Genomic DNA, 26,771 nt, shown 5'->3' with positions numbered 1-26,771 from the left:
CCACGGAAGTAGTAAGCAGGAAGTAAATGTACTTTCTGTGGTATAATTTTCTTCAGAATATTAGATATTAGGTATAGAATAATTATTACATTTCACGAACACCTCAATGAATTCAGTAGACTTTTCTTTCAATTCTGTCATGACTTCTATGGTATAAAAAAGTACAAAGAAATAGTCTCTTTCTCAATTCCCCTGAAATAGAGTAAACTATAAATTAAGATGCTTTCCTTTTAAAAGTTAAATAATCATCAGTTTCGTCTTTGTATTGGGTAAAAGAATCATAAAAAATTATCCAGCTGACTAGCGGTGAGATCATAATAGTTGTGAGTTACAGTACTTGATAATTTGAATAATCAAAACTACTTCACATGTTTAATAATATAAATATTTTCAAATTCTCCAGTAAAGGTTTTGTCTAATACGTGCTAAGAATTACAAAATAAATGACACCCTCATACACGTACCCCCAAAATAACATGATCTAATTAATAGCAGGGTCCATTACTAGGATATTTTTTGTGACATGGAGCATAGGTCTCTAAAACACAGAATTCTTTAAATTTATCGATCGCTTGGAATTCACATTTGGGATGTTTTATGTGCATAAAATATATTAAGATGTCAGGTGGTGAGAGTAAATTGCAAAACTGTTGGAGATTACTATAGATGATTTTGCAAACAAGGTATCTTGCATATATTCTTAGCCAGCATCATTTATTAGTTCACTATGCTGAAAACAACAAAAATTGCCACTGTAATTATGCTACACATGCATTTTGAAATGCATGGTGAGAAGTCTTTTAGGTTGCACAGGTACTTAGAAAAATAAATGTTTTATTTCTCTATTTTTCTTTTATAATCAGAGAAGACACTAAGCTTATCTGACATTGTGTACTTCTAATATATTCCATTTGTGCTCCTATCTCATGCATATGATTTTTCTTATTGGGGCATCACTTATTTATCAACTCATTCCTTCAGTCAACTTAATCAAATACCTCCTGTGTGTCAAGTTGCCAGGTATGGAGGTGGTCAATTAGGATAGTGAGCCAAACTGAAAGTACCATTTACGCCTTTGCTTACTTACTATGCCTGTGTAATCAAAGGGCAAAAATGCAGTGCCTGCTGTCTTCCCCCAAGAATGGCACCAGCAAAGCTAGAATTGGGAAAGCACTGAACTCTTATTGGTAGTTGACTCACATCTCCCATAAAGACGTGTTCAAGTCTTAATCCACATTCCTGTGGCTGTCAACCTATTTGGAAAGAGGACCTTTGAAGATATTATTATTAGTGAAGGGGTGGTCTCATTTGTCAGTAGGATCTTCATAGATTCTATTTAGATGAAGTCCAGTTGAATTAGGATGGGCCTTAATCCATATGACTGGAGTCGTTAAAATGCTTGGAACTTGGAGTTTGGATATAGTCAGTCAAAAAAGTCAGAAGAGACTAAGAAGACAGATCACCGTGTGATGGAGAGGAGACAAAGTGCAAGCCAGGGAATCCTCAGGATTGTGGCAAGCCAGCACAGCCTCCGGGAGAGAGCATGGTATGTCAAGGCCTTTATTTTGGACTTAAAGCTTCTAAAACCATGAGACAATAAATACCTGTTGTTCAAGCCAGCCCATTACGTGGTATCTGCCATAGTGGCCCTGGCAGACTAAGACAGTCATGGTAAGGAAAACTGCCTCAAATTCCACCCCCCCCCCCCCCAATAAGAGAGTCTCAGTAGAAATGCCAAGGAAGTGGTTCTACTGAGTCCCACCAGGAAGTTTGAATAAGGCACCTGAACTAGGAATGCACCTGTGTGTTTAAGCATGACAGGCCTGGGGACCTGAGTCCTTGACTGCAGCTCCTTCCAGAAAGTTGAAGTAAACTGCATCTGCTTCAAGTATGATGTGGGCAGATCCGCTTTCCCCCGTGAAGCCCGTTAGAGTAGCAAAGCCTTGTCTTTGCCTGTGGTCAATCAAGGTGATCACACCTAGAATTCTGGTAGGAATTGAGCTCTTCGCTATATGATCCACACTAGGAAGAATAAAAGTAAGTAATTAATATGGTCCTCCCTCCCCCAAAAAATTACTTTTGTGAAATACAACAGTTTTATTTTGTTTTGGTTTGTAAAACCAAAAATGCTTTCTGCAATGATAAATTCTATAACTCATATTCGAAGTTCTGCAAGATCTTGAAATGAGACTTTCGTTTGCTTTATTCCTTTATTTATGCACTCATTCAACATATAATATTAACCACCTGCTATATTCCAGTCTCATGCCACGCCCTGGAGATGCAGTGGTGAACTTACTAGGCTTGTCCCTTATGTATATACCTTTAAAGCCTGCATTGTTTACTGAATGAAATCAAGATCCTTTAACCTGGCATTTTACTCACTTAATTATATGAACCCAAACTACCTTTCTAGCCCAAAAGACATCTCAGTAAATGCAGAAATGCAACACTTTTCTCAAACTGTTTCACAACCAGTGCATGACCTGCTGAGCTTGCAAAGCAAATTGGACGTCAGTATTATACACCTTGACTTCCTCAGACTTTTCATGAGCATCTGCACGATTCCCAAGACTACCAGCTGCTGATAATCTTCCATCCGCACACTACCTTCATTAGCGCTTATCATAATGGCCTTGTATTAATTATGCTTTAACCTTATCAGCATATGAAATCATAGTTCTACCAAGACCAGTTTTCCTTCTTCTTTTTATGAATCCTGAATAACATGTTTATCAGTGCCATGCACACAATAATAAAGTTTTCTAATCCTATTTATCTGATAAAGGAAAATCATTTAACCAAACATTCAGTGTGCATCTACTCTGGTGCTTACAAAAATGTGACAGGGGTGAGGGAGATGATAGATTAATATAGATCCCCTTGAATAATTTCATTAACAAGGCACATTGAGGTGTATGGACAAGGCCCACACCCTTTCCCACCACCACATAAACATAGAAATGAAAGTGGAATTATGAAGTGACACCACCATCACTGACAAAAGTCTAAAACAAAATTGACTTGAAAAAAGAAAAGAAATCCCTTGGTACCACAAATATGAAGAAACATAATTTCCAGGCCACTGGTATTGTGGTGCGTAGAGATGGTGCACAGAGAGGTGTGATTTCATTCAGTAGACATTGTGGGCTTTAAAGGTATAAACGTAAGGAACAAGCCTAATAAGTTCACCACTGCATCTCCAGGGTGTGACATGAGACTGGAATATAGCAGGTGGTTAATATTATATGTTGAATGAGTGGATAAATAAAGGAATAAAGCAAATGAAAGTCTCATTTCAAGATCTTGCAGAACTTCTGCAAAAAATTGTAATTCATATATAGACCTTTTGGGAGATTGAGAGCAGGGGTTCTACTACCTATAGAGGGATGGGTGTGTTCTTAATGTACCTGTGGTGCTGATCTGAAATTATGCCCACTGCAGTAAGCCTGAAGAGTTACCCATCTACGAAAATGGGAGCAGAAAAATTCTGCCACCCAGGCAAAGGAGCTAGGATGGAGGAAAAATCACCTATAGCAAATTGAAATCCCAATACCATGCCAAATGTAAGTGTGGAATCTAGATCCACATTTTTCCCTGTGATATGGGAACATTAAGCCATTAAAATTAGTATAAAATTAGCCAGGACCATTAATATCCTAAAAATTCTAAAATAAGCAAATGCTCAAATACTCTAAAATATTTACATAATCCAGGGTTTACAGGACACTCACTAATTGTCTTTCTCTCAGTCACGCACACATGTACACTTCACACACACACAGAAATAAGCTCACTTTAAATAACTGAAGCAACACAAGAGGAAAGAAAAATCGTAATTCCAAAATGTATGAAAAAAGTGAAATTCAAAACAAGTGAAGAAGTTAAAGAGCAAAATTGACAGATCTGATTATAATTAACTAGGTAATCTGAGAAAGTCTTCTAGGATGTAGCTCAGAGAAATAAAAAGTTCAAAATGTGACAGAGTGGTTGGAGTGCTGGAGAATAGAATGAGAATGCTTAGCTTATTTCTAATAGGAGTTTCTGAAAAAGGAGAAAGAACATAATTGAATATGTAATGACAGAGTGTGTGTGATTGTTAATTCTTCCAAATAGAATCACTTTCGCTATCTTCCAAGATTATGCATAAAACTGCCCCTTTCTCTAGAGAGAGAGAGACTGCAGTATAAATCTTCTCAGGCTATACAAACTTCTTGAGAATACAGACTGGAAGACAGGTAGGAAATAACTACAGCTGGACATTTTTAGCCCTGAGTACCGGTATTAAAAAACAAAAGTTGAAATTATTTAGCTAACCTTTCATCTCAAGAAGGTAGAAATAAGAAAATGGTATAAATAAATTTGAAGGTAAAATATAAGTGTGACCAGCAATTAATCTCCTAGAATGAAAGAAGCAATAGAGAGGATCAGTAAAAGGAGGGTTTTTTTGGAGAAAATCAACTAAGATTTTAAACCTCTGATAAGTCAGATACAGTTAGTGTCAAGAACTGTGGAGGGTCTGAGTTTTACCTTACTTTCAAGCTAATAATTAACCTGTCACTGTTTCATTATGTTGGCACAATAAGCAACATAAAAATCAGCATAGCTGCATCACTTACTCTTGTCTCCAGCTCCAGCAGTGGTGACATGAATGGGCCCCATGTGAATTCCTGCACATGCAGGAGATTGATTTACAGCTCCCAAGCTGTTTATAATGGACAGTAGGAATGATTTCTCTTTCCTCCAAATGGAGTCACAATTTCTGTCTTTCCAGGTGGTTGTACATTGTTTCATTTTGCTAAACTGCAAGATGCAATAAACCAGAAATAGATTGGCCTTTACAATGGGGGTTGATTAGTCTTACAGATTTACAGTTCTAAGGCCATGAAAATGTCCCACTTAAGGCATCAAGGTGACAATACTGTCTCTAAAGAAAGGCTGCTGGCATCCACGTTCTGTTGTCAGATAGCAAGGCGCAGTGGTGTCTACTGGTCCTTTGCTCCTGGGTTTCACTGCTTATAGGTTCTGATTTCAGTAGCTCTTTCCATTTCTGTGGGTCTTTACTTGCTTGTCTAGGGCTTTTCTCTGTCAGCTCTCTCTTGATGTTTCCCTCTTTTAGCCTCCTAAAAGATTCCAGTAAAGGATTAAGACACAGCTTGAATTGAGGGGGCTACAGCTCAGTTGAAATAACCTAATCAAAAGGTCCCACCCAAATAGGTCTGGACTCACAGGAATGGATTAAAAGGACATGACCTCCAAACTCTGAAATCTGTTCTGTAACTTGTTGCAATTACTTTGAAATTTATTGCTTTCTTTGTATATATGTTATATTGCACAATAAAAAACATTAAGAAAAAAAAAGAACATGTTCTTTTCTGGATGCAAAATAGGTTCAAACCAGAGTGTACACAAGCCTGCCTTTTTCTCTGAAGGGAGACACTAATTCTCCCCTCTCATCTAGGGCTATACAAATAATAATAAAGAAGAGTCTGGAAGAGAGGTCAGTCTACCTTGTTTGCAAAATGTGCAGAAACAAGAAGTCCAGGGGAGTGACAGTCAAATCTGGGGGATGGAAAGACTGTGACCATACACAAAGCCATATCCAGAGAATAGCAATAAGAACAAATATGTGGCAGAACCAAACGCATTCCCCACATCACACACAGACCCAGTAGCACAGGGTTTGAATACTTACTAGCATGGGGGCTTATATGTAGTCCTTGACCATACAGCAATTGGACAGTGAGTTACTCTGATCCAGGAACAACTCCTAGGAAGTCATACTTTAAAAAGAAAATCACAATAATTTCTGGCAATCTGGAGTTAGTAGAACATGTTGTCTAGGATGTCCAGTTTTCAAAAACAATAAAAAATTATGAGACACGCAAAGGAACAGCAAAGTGATCTGTATATAGTAAACACAGGAAAGAGAGAATTGCCTTTGAAGGGGCCCCAGATGCTGGGTTCAGCAGACAAAGATGTCAGAGCAACTATAGTAATTATGCTCAAGAACTAAAGGAGTCATGCTTGGGAAATTAAAGAAAAGTATCATTGTTTTTTTATCAGATAGAGAACAACAATAAAGATACAGAAATTATGAAAAAGAATCAAATGGAAATTTTGGTATTGAAAATTAGAATAACCAAAATGAAAAATTCACTTAAGGGGCTCAAGAGTAGATTTTATAGGTTTTATCTGGAAGTCAACTTGAAGATATGTCAGCAGAGATTATGAAATCTAAAGAATAGAGAGAAAAAAAGAATGAAGAAAAAGGAACAGTTTCAAAGACATGTTGAATACCATTAAAAATAGCAACATATGCATAATGGGAGTACAAGAAAGAGGAGAGCAAAAAGGTACAAAAAATAAACAAGAAGTAATGGTTAAAAACTTCCAAAATTTGATAAAGAACATTAATCTATACACCCAAGAAGCCAAACAAACTACAGGTAGGGTAAGTACAAAGGGATTCAGACCAAATAAATCATAGTAAAATGAGCAAAATCTAAAAATAAAAAGAAACATTGAAAGCTGCAAGATAAAAATAAATGACTCATCATGTACAGGAGAACTTCAATAAGATTAAGATTTTCCTTTCAAATATTTAGTACTATGGTGATTTGGAACTATGTACCCAGAATAACATGTTCTTAAACTTAATCCATTCCTGTGAACACATTGTAAGTAGGACCATTTGATGAGGTTACTTGATAAGGTGTGTCTCACCGCAATCAGGATGGATCTTAATCTTAGTACTGAAGTCCTTTATAAATTGAATGAATACAGAGAAAGAAAAAGCCAAGGCTGAAGGTCAGCAGAACCCTAAGAAAAGGAAGAGACCAGGAGGGGCTGCCATGTGTATTGTGTTGCAAATGATCACCAGCAACCAGTCTTTGGGAAGAAAGCATCTCCTTGATGATGCCTTAATTTGGACTGGACTTTTTCCTAGTCTCAAAATCATGAGCTAATAAATTGCCATTGTTAAGCCAACCCATTGCATATTATTTCCTTGAGCACCCAAAGAAACTACAACTTTAGCTTAGTTTAAGATTTTCTAATACCAAAAAATAGAGATGAAGAAGGACATGAACTTTGGACTCCTTGAATCTCCCTATACCAGATCCCTATTGGTTTCACTTTAGGACTTCAACAAAAGGAGATATGACTACTTTGTGGAGTTTGGTATTGAGAATTCTGTTCAACAGTCCCGAATCCTTATTGAATAAATTAACAATACTTTATTGAGATGACAACAACAACAAAAATCTTTGACTTTTTTATTTAGTCTACTGCTGAATTAATACCTAATCTTAGGAAGTTAAGGTATATATATTTTTAATAATGGTTGGAGCTATCTATATGATTTACAATAAAATATTAAGAAATGTAATAGTCGATTTTTAAGCAGGATGAATCTTGGAAAAGCTATATATCATCCAGGAAAGAGAAAAACAATTGAATATTTAAATTTGCTTAAAATAAAAATAAATGTACCTTTAGAATGTAAGTTCCATGAGGCAAGAATTCTTTTTTATTAGTTTCTATATCCCAAATGCCTAGTACAGTGCCTGGCACCTAGTGGAGGCTCTGTAAGTGCTGCTTTTTTTCTTTTTCTTTTATTGTGAAATAAAACATATCTACAAAAAAGCAATAAATTTCCAAGTACATTTTAACAAGTAGTTATAGAGCAGATTTTAAAGTTTGGTGTGGGTTACAGTTTGATGATTTTTTTGTTTTGTCTTCTAGCTGCTCCAAGACATTGAAAACCAAAAGAAATAGCAATATAATGATTCAGCAGTCATTCTCTTGTTAAATCCTATCTTCTCTGTTATACTACTCCTCTTTTTTGTTCTTTTTGTGAAAAATAACATATATACAAAATACAATAAATTTCAGAATACATCACAATTAGTTGTAGAACAGATTTCAGAGTTCGGTATGAGTTATAATTCCACAATTTTAGGTTTTACTTCTAACTGCTCTGAGGTACTGGAGATAAAAGAAAACATCAATATAATGATTCAGCACTCATATTCATTTGTTAAACCCTACCTTCTCTGTTTAAATCCACTGTAAACTTTGATCTTTCTCCTACACTTTAGGGGTATTTGGGCTATGCCCGTTCTAACTTTTTCATGTTGGAAGAGGCTGTTGATAATGTGGGATGAGGGATGGAGCTAGTTGATGTTCTGAAGAGGCTGGTCCCTCTGTATTTCAATACTTATCTTATCCAGGGACCCATCTGGAGGTTGTAGGTTTCTGGAAAGTTACCTTAATGCATTGAACCTTCGTAGAATATTATATAATGCCCTAGGTATTCTTAAGGATTGGCAGGAATGGTTTTGCTTGGGGTTTGGCAATTTTATGTTAGGTAGCAGTGACTAACTGAAGTTTGCCTAAGAGTGACATCCAGAATAGCCTCTCAACTATTTGAAGTCTCTCAGCCACTGATGCCTTATTTGTTGTACTTCTTTTCCCCTTTTTGGTCAGGATGGCCAATGGTGGCATCCCATGGTGGTAGGGCCAGGCTCATCCCTGGGAGTCATCTCCCAGGCTGCCAGGGAGACTTTCACCCATGGATGTCATGTCCCACGTAGGAGGGAGGGCAATGGTTTCACTGCAGAGTTAGGCTTAGAGAGAGGCCACATCTGAGCAACAAAAGAGGTCTGGAGGTGGACCTATACCTGTAGGTAGGCTAAGCTTCTCTACTACATACACATGCTTCACAAGAGCCAGCCTCAAGATAAAGGACTTGGCCTATTGATTTGGTCTGATTCCCTCTATGGTAAAGTTTAATAGTTTCATTTCTTTTCTTCCATCCCTCAAGGGACTTTGGCAATGCTTCTTGATTATCTGTTTAATATATTCTGGGATGTATCTAGGCATTGCATTAAGCAATATATGATTAAAGGCTCTCACCTTATTCTGGGGTCCCTGTGTTTGGATTGTTTAAACAATTTATCCAGATAGGTTAAGTTAGATTATGTGGTACAGAAAATTTAGGTTCTGGACAAAATAAACCTTTCTTTGGTCTCAAAGTGTTGGTGAAGTTCTAAAATACAGACTGTCTTTCTTACCCCTATATTCTAAATTACTCTATTCCTTACCTAGTCAGCTTCTTTCTTTTCTCTAAATGCCTGGTTACACATGTATAAAACTGTCTCCCAAAAAGTACATACAAGTGCTTCTTATATGAAAGAATATGTCTTCATCAAACATAAGCACATATATTGATTTCATGACATTGTGCAGAGAGGAAAAAGTCCTTTAAAGAGCAAACATCTTTAATTTGGACTTTTAAATACAGCTTACAAGAAATTCAGGTTGTATGACATTTAAGTAGAAGATTTACTTTAGAGAGTCAGGATTTCATATGATGCCAATAGTGAAAACTGTGATAGCTCCATTATTAGTTTATATCAAGAGATACAGATTTCTACAATATAAGAATTTAGCTGACATTAAGGTGTTATTTTGATGACTGTTTGAAAGACCAAAGAAATATCTCTTAAACATTAAAAGTACAAAGATCCAGATAAAAATTAAATTGCGTAGCTAAATGTTGCTGTACTGAGTATACATTCAGCTATCTCAACAGCTGACTATGGCTCTCTGATCTGCATAGTAACATAGAAACATTTTTACTCAAACAATTGTACATGTTGAACAAATTAGGGTTTGGGTTTGTGCTGAGATGTGGACCTATTTTTTCCTTCTTTTCTTAACATTGATGTTATTCACCTAATAATATTATTTTCAAGAAGTCTTTTAAATAAAAATAACTTAAGTCCTAGATTTGTACAGAAATGGGAAAGATGTGTCCCAAAAGACATGTATGGACAGACCACCCAGGATGAAAAACACTAAAATTGGACTGTGCCAGTCTGAATCTCTTATAGACCCCAGGAAAGCCATATCCTTTAATCCTCATTCAGTACATTGCTATCTGGGCACTTTTTGATTGTTCTCGTGGAAATATGACCCACCCAGTTGTGGTGGTAACTTTTGTTAGATAAGTTCCATGGAGATGTGTTTCTACCCATTCAAGGTAGGGTTGCTTACTGGAGCCCTATAAGGGGGTACCATTTTGGAAAAAAGTGACAGAACCTCGAGAACCACAGGAGCCGACGCAGCCAGAGAAATTTGGACCTGAAGAGAAAAATGCCCATGGGGGAGCTTCATGAAACAAGAAGTCTAGAGAGAAAGCTAGCAGATATCACCATATTCGCCATGTGCCTTTCCAGTTGAAAGAGAAATCCTAAACTTCATCAGCCTTTCTTGAGAGAAGGTAACCTCATGCTGGTACCTTAATTTGGTCATTTTAATATACTTGCTTTAATTGGGACATTTTCACGGCCTGAGAACTGCGAACTTGCAACTTAAACAGTTCCCCCTCTTAAAAGCCATTCCATTTCTGATGTGTAGTATTTTGGCAACTAGCAAACTAGAACAATGACCAAAGTCATAGTATGCTTCTATGAAAGGGAAATATGATTAACACACAAAAGTGGTGAAGTGTAAGGAATTATTTATAGCAAAAAGAATGAGACATAAATTGTATATGTGTTTACATTATTAAAATTCATGTTGAATTATTTTTATCAATATATTCTCAAGTTTCTTTGCCATTTTGTAAAAGCATGGGCTATTCTGTAAAATACAATGTAATTTAAAAAGACAGCTTATTATCTTGAAATTTCAGAGGCAAATGTTGATTGTTGATTAAGCAAAGATATACCCAATCAACACATTTCCTAGGGCCTCATTTTGTTTTACAAGCATTTATTTATTTTTTGACTTTTTTTTATTGTATAGTATAACATATATACAAAGCAAAGAAATAAAAAAAAAAATAGTTTTCAAAGCACTCTTCAACAAGTAGTTACAGGACAGATCCCACAGTTTGTTATGGGCTACCATATGATCCTCACATTTTTCCTTCTAGCTGCTCCAGAATATAGGAGGCTAGAGGGCTTAAATATATATTTTTTATCATCACGACTGACTTTTTTCCTTCTTTTTTGTGAAAAATAACATATATGCAACAAAGCTATACATTTCAAAGCACAGCACCACAATCGGTTGTAGAACATATTTCAGAGTTTGACATGGGTTACAATTCTAAAATTTTAGGTTTTTACTTCTAGCTGCTCTAAAATACTGAAGACTAAAAGAGATATCAATTTAATGATTCAGCATTCATATTCATTTGTTAAGTCCTATCTTCTATGTATAACTCCACCTTAATTTTTCCATCCCTCTCTTTAGGGGCGTTTGGGCTATGGCAATTGTAAATTTTTCATATTGGAAGGGTTTGTCACTAATATGGGGTAGGGAGATGGAACTATCTGATGTTCTGGAGAGGCTGGGCTAGGTTTCAGGACTTATCTGGACCAGGGACCCATCTGGAAGTTGTAGGTTTTTGGTGGGATCTAATATATTGCCCTAGGTGTTCTTTAGGATTGGCTGGAATGGTCCTCATTGGGGGTTGGCAGGCTATGACAAGTAGCAAGGTCTACCTGAAGCTTGCATAAAAGCAACCTCCAGAGTAGCCTCTTGACTCTATTTGGACTCTCTCTGCCATTGATACTTTATTAATTACTCTTGTTTTCCCCCTTCTGGTCAGGGTGGAATTGTTGATCCCCTGGTGCCAGGTCTGTATTTATCCCTGGGAGTCATCTCCCACCTCACCAGGGAGACTTTCACCCCTGGATATCATGTCCTTACGTAGGGGGCAGGGCAATGATTTCACTTGCAGAGTTGGCCTTAGAGAGACTGAGGTCACATCTGAGCAAAAAAAAGAGGTCCTCTGGAAGTAACTCTTAGACATGCCTGTGGGTAGTCTAAGCTTCTCCGCCACCTACATAAGCTTCACAGGAGCCTAGGGCTCTCTTTTTTACACTTAGTATAAAGGATTCCTATTCGTCAGTGTTATATACTTCTATGTACACAATGTATACATTTTCCTCTGAAGTGAACCATGCCAAATGGGATTTGGGGAACTTATGGCAAGCAACGGTAACTGCTTTTAATATTTTGAAGTCTTTCTCTTTAAATTCTTTTAGTAATTGATCATATATGTATTGACTTTTATTCTTTTATTTTGAAGGGTTTTATAAACTCTGAAATTAAATATACTGTAATGGTTGATATTTTAGCACAGAACCAAAATCCTATCTAATGATCAAATCAATAGACTGTTTCAGTTTTTCTCAAACTTTAAGAAACCTCCATATTTTAGCCTCTGCTAAAATTATTGATTTCTGACTGAATTCTCTACCTCTTCGCTTACTCCTTCCATTCCTCACACTGCAGTCAGCTAGCTGTTTTTAAATTCATCTTGCCACAGTCCCCTTCTCATTCCCCTCCATCCCACTGTCCAGTTCAAACTTTTCTTTTGCTTTTAACTGCTTTTTACCTATAGAGCAAAATTTTCAAAGAGGCTGAAAAGTACTTGAGTGCTCTGTACCCCCTTCAGCTCTATTTCTCACCCCTCCATATTTAATTTCCTTCAGTTTATCAAACTTGTCATGCTTTTGGAGGTTTTCATATGCTCTTACTTCCACCTGTGGAGTCTCACTCTGCGGCCTCCTCTCCTGCCCTGTTCCGCCTTCCCATGGTGCACATCTCAGTTTATATGCTATTTCCCAAGGGGGGTTTCCTAATGACCCAGTTACACATAGGCGTGAAATCCTAAACATTTTCCTAGCACAGTACTTGGTACATAGATATTACTCGATATATATTTGTGAATTAAGTTATTCATAGAAAATTCCTCTTTTTCCCATTTTTTGGATTCCTTTCCTACTCCTTTGGAAGTTAGTTTTTCGTCCATCCTTATGATTTTTCCTAAATGTAAGTGTTCTGGAAGTTTCTCCCCTGTGCATCTCTTTCTAACCTTCTCCCTTAATAGGTTCATCACCTTAAATAACATCCCTGTGAAGAAATTTGCTAGGCCTATATTTTCCTCTTACATTCCTTCCTGAATGTCTAACTATTCACATCTGCTAAATTTCTGCCTTTGGCAAGCACTTCAAATATGTCCCATATTTCCCTCTAAAACTTTGTTCCTGTATTACATAGTTTTGTTAATAGTAAATTATCTTGCTTGCCAGCTGAGTGTAGAATATATTTTGATTATTCCTGTACTTTATGCTCCTCATTTCACCCTGATCCAGTAATTGAGGGTATCACCTCACTGTCAATCATCTGTTTCTCTTGTTTTCCATGGCTGCTGCTTTATTTTATAGACCATTATTAATTTATCAAAGTTACACCACCCACTTTCTAATCGACTCCCCCGTCTTTAGCTTCTCCCTACTCCAGTGAATCCGTCCCAAATGTTTCTCCCTTTTTGGAGCCTATTTATGTCCCTGCTGCTTCCACCACGTCCAGCTGCTACTGCTCTGTCCGTAGTTCAGCACAAATGTCAACCTCCTCACTTTGCCAGATGAAAACCATTTCTACTGCCTTTGGATTCTCATAGCAGTTGATCTGTACTTCTGTTGTTCCACTTATCAGTTTCTTTTTAAAATTATAGCAATTGATGTACACGCCTTTTTTCCCTCCTTGATGGAGTGTAAGTTTCCTGAGAACAGTATTGTGTCTGGTTCAGTTTGCATCTCCCGTACACCATACAAGTTCTAGATGGGAAAGAAGTGTGTTCAGTAAGTCATTGAAATGATTGCATTCTTGATTTCAGCTAAATATATTTGTTGAATAAAACTCAATTTAGGGTAATATATCAGTATTCACTTAAATGATTAGTTATTCGATGTTCGGTTTTCCTTCCGTTTTCTTGAATATTCGTTATTGCGTATGTTAGTTAAATTGGAAGGAATTTTTACAGAGTCCTCTGTAAATTAAAATCAAGGTATTGAATTTTACATGTAGCTGATACTTTTGAAATTGAATAAAACTGTTCCCTCGCTTACCAGTATTCTTTGATGATTTCAAAGATGAATACCTGACATGTCTCTTCCTCTTTATTTCCACCAGAAAAAGTTCTTTTGATCTGCAACAAAATTTGTTGTTTGTGCAGCCTTCCCCAATATGCTTAAATTTGTTTTAACAGCAACAAAAACAGGGTAGAGAAATAAAGGTCTGTTTAATATTGTATTTCCAAAGCCCAATGAATTAGTTCTATGAATTCTTATTAAGAAGGAAATTGATATCAACATCTGATGTGGGATGGAAATGAAAATAGTGTTCAAGTCCTATCAGATGTGAAGTCCAGAGGAATTTGAGGATTGGGAAATGTGTCATATAAAACAACGAATGAAACGAGGCAAATAGCAGATTCTGACACTTCAGAGATTCTTCGCAAGTGGCATTATTCGACATTGATTTTTCTTCACAGAGCAGATGTAATCTTAGTGCCCACAAAAAAAGAAGTAAGTCTAGGGGAATCGCTTCCCTGTTTAAGAAAGAACAGATTTGCTGGATTTAGCTTATAAACATTTTTGGCCAATGCTTAATGTCATGTTGAACAAAAGGTTTGTTTCATATTGGTATTGATAAAAATCATTAATCCCGAGGAAAGGGTAAAACAGAACACTGTAGATAAGACATTCTGAAATACCCTTTGCTTGGAAGATGAATTTGTAAATTTTGAGATACATGTTTCTGATATTTGACGTATATTTTAAATTGTTCTTGGATTTACCATGTAAAAATGTCCCTAAAATATCTTCTTAAAATGGAACTACATAGATGATGATAAACATTTACTTTACCACAAATTATGTTTTGTTGCAGCTCAAATCCATTGAATTGTATTCTTTGGTTAATTTTGACACAATTTAAATTTTGCATTAGAAATAATTTTTTTTCAAAAATTTGGCTAAAATTGCTGAAAAGACTTCTTGAATATAAAAATCATTACAAGATGACTGTTCAGTGACTCAAACATAAATGATGTTGACCTATAAAAATTTTCTTAGAATGCATGGGTAAACTACTTACATATTATTTGAAGATATCTAACATACTGAAAACACAGCTTTGTTCACTCTATTAAATTGGAAGAAACTACTGTATACTATTTGAAATATTTTCTGTTTTTCAAAGAAGTTTGTTTTCAGCACAGGGTCAATACCAGTTGCTGTCAGTGAACTGATCATTCACCTGCCACTATCATGCAATTGACTTTGTCTGGAAAGGGGTAAGCACAGAGTGAAAGTACAGAAAAGTAGTCCTTCTTAGAGCAACTTTTGTATTGCATGTCTCCAGAGGTATCTTAAACATATGCTTTCACAAAATAAGTACAACATCAAAATGTGTATACAGCTTCATGATTGCATCTGATATTTTAAATGGCAAACAGAGATGGCATCTAGTCCTTCCTGAATAAAAGGTCCTGGAGCCTTTTCAAGGTGTTGGCTCCCAAAACTTCAAATTTAGATTAGGGCTAAAATCATGTGAGCGCACCTATACCATGGCAACTAAAAACATTTTTGCTAGCAAAAACAAATAGGAGCTTGTACGTTTATAGTTTTAAAATCATATACATTAAGTAAAAACTGCTTGCTTAAAATAACGTTATATAACTGATAGTACTCATAAAAGATGTATGAGTAATCTCATAATTTTCCCTTGGCCTGTGTTCTAGTTTGCAAGCTGCTGGAATGCAACACACCAGAAATGGATTGGCTTTTAATAGAAGGGGATTTATTTTGTTCTTCAGAGGAAAGGCAGCTAACTTTCCACTGAGGTTCTTTCTTACGTGGAAGGCACAGGATGGTCTCTGCCGGCCTTCTCTCCAGGCCCCTGTGTTTCAACAACTTTCCCCAGGGTGACTTCTTTCTGCACTTCCAAAGGCCTGGGCTGAGCTGCGAGTGCTAAGATGAGGAATGCTGAGCTGCTTAGGCTGTGCTACGTTGCGGTCTCTCATTTAAGCACCAGCCAATAAAGTCAAACGTCACTCATTGCAGCAGACACGCCTCCTAGCTGACTGCAGTTGTAAATCAGCAACAGATGAGGTTCATGTACCATTGGCTTATGTCCGCAGCAACAAAACTAGGTATGCTCACCTGGCCAAGTTTTGTCAACTGAATCTACCTACCACATGTCCACCCCTTGTCAACTACAAACATCACCTTAGGTGCAAAAAATTCTCTTCTTGCTGTGGACCTGTGAATCTCAAAACAAGTCTGGTGCCAATATGCAAAGGAGGATATTCACGGGATACAGATTTTCATTTCCATACGGAGAAATTGTAAGAAACACAGATGTAAAACCTGCAGGGCAAGCGCTGTGGGATTTCAAAGTCTGAAAGTCATTTATCCTTCAGCTTTAGAAACTGGCAGTCCCACCCCTTCCAAGGCCTATGCAGTGGCCGCGGCCTCTTTCCAAATCAACCTCGGGGAACATCGAGGAGACTACCTCTCGGCTCCACTCTCTCCAGGCATCAGGGCCATCCCTGGGCTCTTGGCCATTTCTGAGGCACACGCTCAACCCCTCCATGTGGTGGCAGCCAGGCTCTCCCAGTCCCCCAAGGAGCGTGCTACACCTTTTCCAAGGCCTGAGACTGCACAACTCTTCCACTGCAATGAGAGGGGAGACTCATCCTTACCCTTCAGGGTAAACTCACCTTCTCCATGTATATGAGCGGGTCCACTCTCTTGGCCGAGGTTTCTTGGCTTCAGATCTGAGCTTCCATGGTTCTCACTCTGCAAACTCCAATCTCTCCCTTTTGTGTCCTCCTTTGTCAAGATTGGTAGTAGTTCCATTTACACCAACAGTCTCTTCAAGCACTCCAGAAGTTCTCCATCATTCTCTTCATGGTTCCTCTAAAATCTTCCCCTTAGCCATCAAAAAACCTGTTCCAACACATCTGGTATTTGCAAACCGCAGCAGCACCCCACTCTCTGGTACCAAGATGTATTAGTTAGGGTTCTCTAGAGAAACAGAATCAACAGGGAACACTTGCAAATATACTATTTATAAAAGTGTCTCACGTGACTGCAGGAATACAGAGTCCAAAATCCACAGGGCAGGCTGTGAAGCCGATGACTCTGATGGATGGTCTGGATGAACTCCACAGGAGAGACTCACCAGCCGAAGCAGGAATGGAACCTGTCTCCTCTGAGTCCTCCTTAAAAGGCTTCCCATGATTAGATTAAGCATCACTTATTGTAGAAGACACATCCCTTTGGCTGATTACAAATGGAATCAGCTGTGGATGCAGCTGACGTGATCATGATCTAATTCTATGGAATGTCCTCATTGCAACAGACAGGCCTGCACTTGCCCAACCAGATAAACAGCTACCACAACTTGGCCAAGTTGACGTATATCCCTGGCCGTGACAGCCTGTAAAATTAAATCTGTTGTTGGATTTTTCTTTTCTATTTCAAAATATTTGTGAATTAGCTAATTAACTTTCCTATAGCTTCAAACTGATTCACTTTCAAATCGATTATTGGTTAGAAATAAAGCTATTGATTTACAATAGAAATGTTCAGAAATATGTCTGCCACAATAATCAAGTCAGAGAACTGAAAATTCCAATGGCAGGAACCAATGTCTTTATTCTGTCAGTAATCTGTCTTTGGCCAGGATTGTGTGAAATGCTGTTTCATCCTTTCATGTTAAACATCCTTTTGTTGTTTAACTATCACAAACAAAGGGACATGTAGATTCTTGTTAACAGCCTATTTATTCGAAGAAGTTCCAGTCAAATTTTACTCAGCTGAAATTATTCTATTGAATCTCTCTTTAAAATTATTAAGTGCTATTAAATGCATTCAAAGATATGTGCAACTTTCATGTAAAGTGTAAAACAAAATAAAATGGACACTTATAACCCATATTTTAACTAAGGTCTAAAATATAAAACATTGCTTTGGCATCCCCTATACGTTTCTCTTCAAGTACATACCCTACTTCCCTATTACAGAGGTTATCAAGATCCTGAATTTTATATTTATTATTCCCACTGTATTTTTAAGAATACATTTACCACATATGAATGTATCTATAAGTAACCTATGGTTTAATTTTGCTTGTTTTTGAATTTTATAAAAATGTATCATATGTTTGCTACTTGTGTTTTACACTTAAAATTTTAGTTCTTTGTTTCATCTTTGATATTTTATATGGATCGGGGTAATTCATGATCACTGTTGTACAATAGTCTCCTGTAAATATACCACAATTTATTTACTCATTTGTACCAATCAGTGTTCTGACTGGAAAAAAAGAAGCTGTTCTATAATGAGGGGCTAACAAAGCCATTGGAAGAGATGGAGGAAGGATCTTAGGAAAGTGGTCACAGAAGGGCGGTAAAGAATCAAGCACAAGGGAGAAACCAGAGCTACAGGAAATTCTATGAGGCTGGTAATGACCACTAAATGGGAGTTCCTGGAGAGGTCTATCATTGTGCTAGGACAGAGGAGGAGATGCTTATGGGGAAGTCTATGGGGCTTCCCCCATCCGTGAACCTTCCGTGGGCACGAAAGTATAATCATAAGCAACTGCCTGTCACTGATAAAGAGAAAAGGAAGCGGAAGTGGATGGGGGCCTGAGAAACAGTTCTGCACATAGACACAGAAGTGCTGGTCATGTCAAGTGGCCATGTTTCCCCAATTTTTATTAGTTATAAACATTGAGGTTTTAAATATTCTTCCACATGTGCTAAGATTTCTCTAAAGAATATACCTAGAAAGGGATTACTGATACATCAGTTATATGCATTTACAGGTTTATAAGACAGCACCTAAAGTGTTGTGTCTATTTACATCCCCACAAGCTGGATCTAGGCTTCGTGATGGTGCCACATTCCAGCCAGTGCTTGGTGTCTGGCTTCTTCATTTTCACACACAGCATGTGTAAGAGGATGTCTCACTGTGGTCTAATTTGTTGTTTTAATTCTAATGAAGTTGAGCTTTTTATCCTTTTTCCCCCATTCCTGTTCCCTCTTCAATGACAAATTCAGTATTTTATTCATTTTTCCATTAAGTTGTCTTTTATTTATTGTTTTACATGTGCTTTTATAAACTAATGCTTTTTGGCAACATTTACACTTTCAACTTCTTTGAGGTCATTTTGATGAACGCATTCTTAATTTTAATCAAGTTTTTATTTTGCAGTTGGTGTATTTTTGCCTTTTTAAAAAATCTTAGGCACTATTTCTGTGTATTTTTCTCCTGGAAATTCTAAAATTTTGCCTTTCATACCTAAGTCTATAATCCATCCAACATTTTTTGCTGTTGTTGTTATGGTGTGAGCTAAGAAGCTAATTTCAGTTGTCTTACCATGAATAGCCAATTATGCTATGTATTAAGTAGCTCCTCCTGTCCTCCATATATTGGTTGCCTGTTGCTGTTTTAACAATTATCACAAACTCAATGGTTCAAAAAAAATTATTATTTTTCAAGTTTGGAGATCAAAAGTGTGAAATGGGTCTTACGGAGCTGAAAGCAAGGTATCGGCAGGGCTGTGTTCCTTCTCAAGGTTCTGGAGGAGAATCTGTTCTCTTTTGTAGTTTCTGGAGGCTGATAACATTCATTGGCCCCTTCCGTCTTCGAAGTCCGCAGTTGTATCACTCTTCCTCTGCATCTGCCATCACATTTCCTTCTATATTTCTGTTTTCTACCTCTATCCCTTATAAGGACCCTCGGATTATATTGGGCAAGGCTGGATGATCCAGGAAATTCTTCCTCTCTCAAGATCCTCAATCATATTTTCAAGATCACTTTTGCCATGTTAAGGTAACATATTTATAGGTTCTGGGGATTAGGATGTAGACATCTTCAGGGGGCCATTCTTCTGCCCACACAGTGGTCTTTAATGCCACCTGTACCGTGTATCAGTTTTAAATACACTGTAGACTATTTGAATAGTCTGGATTCCAGTGCTCAATTTGTCTATCTGTGCTCTAGGACTACAGGTATCAGAATGTCGTATTACTCGAGCTTTACAGTGAATCTCTGTATATGATTGCTATAGCCCTCAAGTTATTATTCTGTTTCTGAATGTTTTGGTTATTCTTGGACTTATACTTTTTCATAAAAAATTTTGGGACCGGTTGGTAAATTTATCCAGATTCTATAGGATTATAATTGGAATTTCACTGAACTTTAGATAGATTTGAGAAGAACAGGACTCCTATTATGACTTTGACAATTCATATTCATGAACATGGTCTAATCTTGAGTGTGCTTAGACTATATTATGTCTTTAAATAATGTGTTTCAAATATTTCCTCTAAAGGTTTTGAATATGCATAGTTATTTTATTCCTAGAAAATCTGTATTTTAACTAGTTATAAGTTACTTTAAAAAAATCCTAATTATATATTGCTATATAATTGGGTATAAAAGTATAATTTTAAATTAATTTGCACAAATCCACCTTGCTAATTTCCCTTAAAAAGTCTAGTAAGTTTTCTGAACATACTTTAGGTTCTCTATATATACAATTATATTAACTGTGAATAATGTTTTATCTTAGTCAATATTTTGAGTCTTCAATGTCAAATAAAATGAAGTGTATGGATTTTTATCTTGTTTCTGAATTTTTTTCCTTTAAGTATAACCTTTTTGCTGGTTTTGAGTAAAACCAGGAAGATTTTACTCAAATCCTCCTATAAGAATAAGAAAGTTTCCTTTGTTTTTCAGGTGAAACGAATTTTGAAAACAAATTAGATTGTTTTCAAATTATTTTTCTATTCAATAGAAATGTTGACGTCTTTCTTCATTAATGTATTAATGTGGTGAATTACATTTTTCAGCCGTAACTCTTAAACTCCCTTGTGTACCACCTATGCTACATACCACCTAATCATGATTTCTTCTTAATATAAAATAAACCTTGTCTGTGATACTATTTGTTTAGGATATTTGAATGAGTGGGTTTTGCCTATAAATTTATCTTCCTTGACTTTACTATCAAGATTACACTAACCTGTTAAAATAAGTTAGGGAGTATTTATCCATTTCTTTTCTCTGAAATAGGCTGTTTAGGATTGAAATGATTTATTTCCTAAAAATCTAGTGAGATTCCTTTGTACAACTACCTGGAACTGGAACTGATGTTTCTTTGTAGTATATTTCCTTATGATGCTATTTAAATATATATATTTACATAAGTTTTTAGTCTTTCATTCATTTTTTATTCATTTTAAATTGAAGTGCAATTTACATATGATGAAATGCACAGATCTTAAATGTGCAACTTAGCGACTCTTAACAAAAATATACCTGCACCTCCGTGAAAATATAGAACATTTCCATCACCCTAGGTGTTTCACATTTGCCCCTTTTCCAGCTAGTCCTACCCAGAGTGTACTATTTGCATCAGGCAACATCTCTTAGGAATTCTCACACCATAATTTATTTTTGTTCATAGAATTTCATATTAACAGACTCTAACTTGATGCACTCTTTTAAAAATGGTTTGTTTCCTCTGTATAATGTCTATGAAATGCATTCATGTTATTGCGTGAATCCATGATGATACCTTTATATTATTTTTAAAATTTATATGCATTTTTCTATGCTGGGGATTTTGTTTATTTCCACTTTAGTGGTAATTGTGAATAAAATGTTTTGAGCATTCTTGTGTATGTCTTTATGTGAACATTAGCCTTTATTTCTCTTGAATATATACTTGGGAGGGGAATTGCTGGATCATAGGGGAGCTCTATGATTAATTTTATGAATAACTGCAAATCTTTCCAAAGCAGCTATACAAATTGCCAGCAGTTTTACTCCAGTGGCTTTTCATTTTTGTCAACATTTAGTGTTGCCAGCCTCATTTAAGTTTTAACCATTCTGATGGGTTCAATGTGGTATCTCAATGTGGTTTTAATTTATATTTTCCTGATGATTAGTGGTGTTGAGCACCTTTTCATTGAGTTATTGGCCTTTTTTTACATCTTTTCTTGTGACATATCTATCAAGGGTTTTTCCCCATATTTTTAAATGCACCTGTGTGTCTCTGTTTTAATTGTTGACATGTAAGAATTCTTTGTACATTGTAAATACTGGTAATTTGTCAGAAATACACATGGGAAACATGTACTCTCAGTCTGTGGCTTTCCTGATCATTTCTTAATGATCAACAGGGTTGTCGCTAGTGCTCTTTGCATCTGGTTAAATAATCTTTTCCTAACCTAAGTTTGCAAGGGTATTTATATGTGTTTGCCTAGAATCTTTATTATAATTTTAGCTTTCACTTTTGAATCTATTATCAATTTCAAAATGAGGCCTACGTGTAAGATAGGGCTTCAAGTTTTCTTTTTGTTTTTGTTACTTTCTGCATCCATATCCAATTTTTCCAGCACTGTTTGTTTAAAAGACTTCACTTTTCAAATTTAGTTGCTTTCACATTTTGTTAAACTCATTGACCATCTAATTCTGATCTATTTCTTGAGATCATGCTGCTGCATTGATCTCTTTACCTTTATGTTCAACAATCTACATTTAGGAACGATATTGAATAGATGTGATGAGATCAGGCATCTTTGTCCTAGACTTAGGGGAAATCATTTAGTCCTTCACCTTTAAATATGATGGATTTCTTTCTATGGGACCATGGTTAATAAAACACTGATGAAATGGTAGTAACCTAATTTTTTAAATTTATTTTTCTTTGTCTCCCATGCTTTCAATGTAGTTCTTGGTGCACTCTGTTCTTAGTTGTTTTTTTTTTTTTTTTTTTTGATCAGTGAATGTCAGTATAAATCATTATCTGGGTCATTTGGTTTGATAATGTTCCTCTTGGTAGCTGACGTACATACTCTGATAGCTGCTTTTAGTGACATGGTTTGAACCACCTTTTAAGATGAATAAACAAATTGAATGTACTTGCAGAGTTTCCCATTAAGACACAATTTTCGTATATTTTCTCTATCTGTAATGTTTTTATGCTTTATTATGTATTTACATCTTTTATTTGCTATTCCTTAGAAAAGCTTTTTAACAGAGAGAATGTGAGGTTGCAGAATAATTGGGTCTCTTTATTCCCAATCATGAAATTTTAAATAGAATGTTATAAGTACAGTTTAGCAAAATGAATATTAAAATTTATTTTAAAATTCCATTTAAAATATTAATTATTGCCGTTTTGAAGGGTCATAGGCTTATTTAATATTGTCTCATTTCTATAATCTGGTTGGAAAGGAAAATCCTTTAGCAGTTTTGTAAACCAGAGTGGTTTTTCTTAATTCCTTTCTTTAATAAGTGATTTATTTACATAATTATATGATGTTTAGTAACATATTCCAACATTATTGATTTTGGCAATCCAAAGAAAATTACATTTCTTCTCATCTATATATTAAATATAAAAATTACTCTTGACTTCCGGAGAAGATGGCGGCTTAGTAAGACGCGCGAGTCTTAGTTCCTCCTCCAGAAAAGCAACTAAAGAAACAGAAACAATACGAAACAGCTCCCGGAGTCACGACAGAGACCAAAAAGACAGCGTACCCCATTCTGGAACGGCTGAACGGGCAGGGAGAATCCGCTGTGGTGAGATACCCGAGGGGCGCGTTTTCCCGGCCGGGGCGGCTGGCGACTGGGGTCCCCTCCACGCACGTGGCTCCCCGGTCTGAGTGGGAACGTTGGATAGCAGGGCCCTCCCGTCACACTTGGCGTCTCGGGCCAGCTGGGCAATTTGGACCGGCACTCCCCCAAGCCGCGGCGGCTGGCGACCCCCCCTTCCACGCGCGGTTTCCCGGGCTGACTGCGAGATTCGGATTGGCAAGTTAAAGGAGCCACAGCATCTTTTACTGTTGGGCCCTGCAGACAGATGCGCGCCACCTACTGGGCAGGAAAAGAAAAACAGAGCCGAGAGATTTCACAGAAAAACCTTTCAACCAGCCGGGTCCCACACCCAGGGAAATCTGATCAAATGCCCAGACACCAGCAGAAAATAATGGATGACGCTCGGAAAATTGAAGATATGGCCCAGTCAAAGGAACAAACCAATAGTTCAAATGAGATACAGGAACTGAGACAACTAATGCTGAATATATGAACAGAAATGGAAAAACTCTTCAAAAACCAAATCAATAAATTGACGGAGGACATGAAGAAGACATGGGCTGAACAAAAAGAAGAAATAGAAAATCTGAAAAAACAAATCACAGAACTTATGGGAGTGAAGGACAAAGAAGAAAAAATGGAAAAAACAATGGATACCTACAATGGTAGATCTAAAGAGACAGAAGCTACAATTAGTGAACTGGAGGATGAAACATCTGAATTCCAAAAAGAAACAGAAACTATAGGGAAAAGAATGGAAAAACTTGAGCAGGGGATCAGGGAACTGAATGACAATATGAAGCGCACAAATATACGTGTTGTGGGTGTCCCAGAAGGAGAAGAGAAGGGAAAAGGAGGAGAAAAACTAATGGAAGAAATTATCACTGAAAATTTCCCAACTCTTATGAAAGACCTAAATTTACAGATCCAAGAAGTGCAGCGCACCCCAAAGAGAATAGACCCAAATAGGCGTTCACCAAGACATTTACTAGTTACAATGTCAGAGGTCAAAGAGAAAGAGAGGATCTTGAAAGCAGCAAGAGAAAAACAATCCGCCACATGCAAGGGAAACCCAATAAGACTATGTGTAGATTTCTCAGCAGAAACCATGGAAGCTAGAAGACAGTGGGATGATATATTTAAATTACTAAAAGAGAAAAACTGCCAACCAAGACTTCTATATCCAGCAAAATTGTCCTTCAAAAATGAAGGAGAAATTAAAACATTTATAGACAAAAAGTCACTGAGAGAATTTGTGACCAAGAGACCAGCTCTGCAAGAAATACTAAAGGGAGCACTAGAGTCAGATACGAAAAGACAGAAGAGAGAGGTATGGAGTAAAGTGTAGAAAGAAGGAAAATCAGATATGATATATATAATACAAAAGCCAAAATGGTAGAGGAAAATATTATCCAAACAGTAATAACACTAAAAGTTAATGGACTGAATTTCCCAATCAAAAGACATAGACTGGCAGAATGGATTAAGACCCAGCAATACCACTGCTAGGTATCTACTCAAAGGACTTAAGGGCAAAGACACAGACGGACATTTGCACACCAGTGTTTATAGCAGCATTATCTACAATTACAAAGAGATGGAAACAGCCAAAATGTCCATCAACAGACGAGTGGCTAAACAAACTGTGGCGTATACCTACGATGGAATATTATGCAGCTTTAAGACAGACTAAACTTATGAAGCATGAAATAACATGGATGGACCTAGAGAACATTATGCTGAGTGAGTCTAGCCCAAAACTAAAGGACAAATACTGTATGGTCCCACTGATGTGAACCGACATTCAAGAATCAGCTTGGAATATATCATTGGTAACAGAGAACAGCAGGAGTTAGAAACAGGGTAAGATAATGGGTAATTGGAGCTGAAGGGATACAGACTGTGCAACAGGACTAGATACAAAAACTCAAAAATGGACAGCACAATAATACCTAAGTGTAATGTAACTAGGTTGGAACACTGAATGAAGCTGCACCTGAAATATGGTTTTTTGTTTGTTTGTTTGTATCTTTTGTTTTTGTTTTTTTTTCTTTTTCCTTTATATATATGTATATTTTATTAGTATTATTATTTTAATTCTCTTCTCTATATTAACATTCTATATCTTTTTCTGCTGTTTTGCTAGTTCTTTTCCTAAATCGATGCAAATGTACTAAGAAATGATGATCATACATCTATGTGATATACTAAGAATTACTGAGTGCATGTGTAGAATGGAATGATTTCTAAATGTTGTGTTAATTTCTTTTCTTTTTTTTTGATAATAAAAAAAAATTACTCTTAGTCAAATTAGTCAAAATGCTATCATAATTTTATTTTACCTTTAGAAGTATTGAGGATCTAGTGCAAGTAGCCTGGTGTCCCCTGGAGAATCAAGTTGATCATTTTATATTTGTTCCTGGATGACATAGCTGGTCTACTTAGGGTTTAGAAAGGGGTCTTTTAAAAATGGCTTCTAGACTAGTGGTCTGCAATAGTTTTTTATATACAAGGCATAACTCTCCTCTCCGTGGTAAGGTTTGAAGAAGCCCATCAGTTATTCTTAGTGTACATCATCCCTTTACTCTACCTTAAAACAGACATTCTATTGATTTTGTTTCCTAGTTCAATTTTGTGGGGAAATTGCTTGGACCAAGAGGAAACTCCTTGAAGAGGCTACAGGAAGAAACAGGTGCTAAAATGTCTATCCTGGGCAAAGGATCAATGAGAGATAAAACAAAGGTACTGAACTTTGAATTTGATATTTCAGTGCACAGAAGGTTACTGTAATATTGATCACCAAATTTATAAGCTCACCTGAACAGCTCTTCTGACATTTTCTATTATTTTCTTCTTCTGGGAACCACCCTGTTATATTTTTTGATGCCTCTATCTTCATAAAAATGAATTATGAACCTTTTTCCCCAGACATATAATTTTCTATTTTTACTCTCTTCAGTCTTTTGTGTAGGTTGCTATCAAATCTTTTCACTTTTTCAGTGTCCTCTGTGGGATATTTCTATATATCTTTGTTCGTTTTCTTTAATTTCCTGGCTAGATCCCATTTCTCTCTTCAATCATATCACCTAATCGTATTCATTGTATCATTCTCTGACTTTATATCTCTACTCTATTTCACTTTGATCTTCCAACCTAAAATAATTTTGAATGCTTATCTACAAATCTAAGAGACTCCTGATTATTTTTTGAAATGTTTCAGTGATATTAAGCAACACACCTGACCCCTAAAAGAACAGTAAACTAAGAAATACATCAATG

The 26,771-nt window shown here is 36.5% G+C and overlaps 1 protein-coding gene across 4 annotated transcripts in view; it reads left to right on the top strand.

Annotated features, from left to right (window-relative positions):
• The window catches only part of KHDRBS2 (KH RNA binding domain containing, signal transduction associated 2), a 616,081-nt gene that overhangs the window by 193,823 nt on the left and 395,487 nt on the right, over window positions 1–26,771 (top strand). For all 4 annotated transcript variants that reach the window (XR_013176184.1, XR_013176183.1, XM_077162168.1 and 1 more), the window contains exon 3: window positions 26,118–26,234. Coding sequence is in view for 2 of the 4 variants with exons in the window: in XM_077162168.1 (XP_077018283.1) it covers window positions 26,118–26,234 (117 nt within the window). In the remaining 2 variants the exon portion in view is untranslated. The remainder of the gene's footprint in view (window positions 1–26,117; window positions 26,235–26,771) is intronic.

Source organism: Tamandua tetradactyla, chromosome 5 (genome assembly GCF_023851605.1).
Source record: "Tamandua tetradactyla isolate mTamTet1 chromosome 5, mTamTet1.pri, whole genome shotgun sequence".
NCBI lineage: Eukaryota > Metazoa > Chordata > Mammalia > Pilosa > Myrmecophagidae > Tamandua > Tamandua tetradactyla.
Note: the sequence above shows the minus strand (reverse complement) of the source record. Positions and strands in the feature narration are given on the sequence as shown.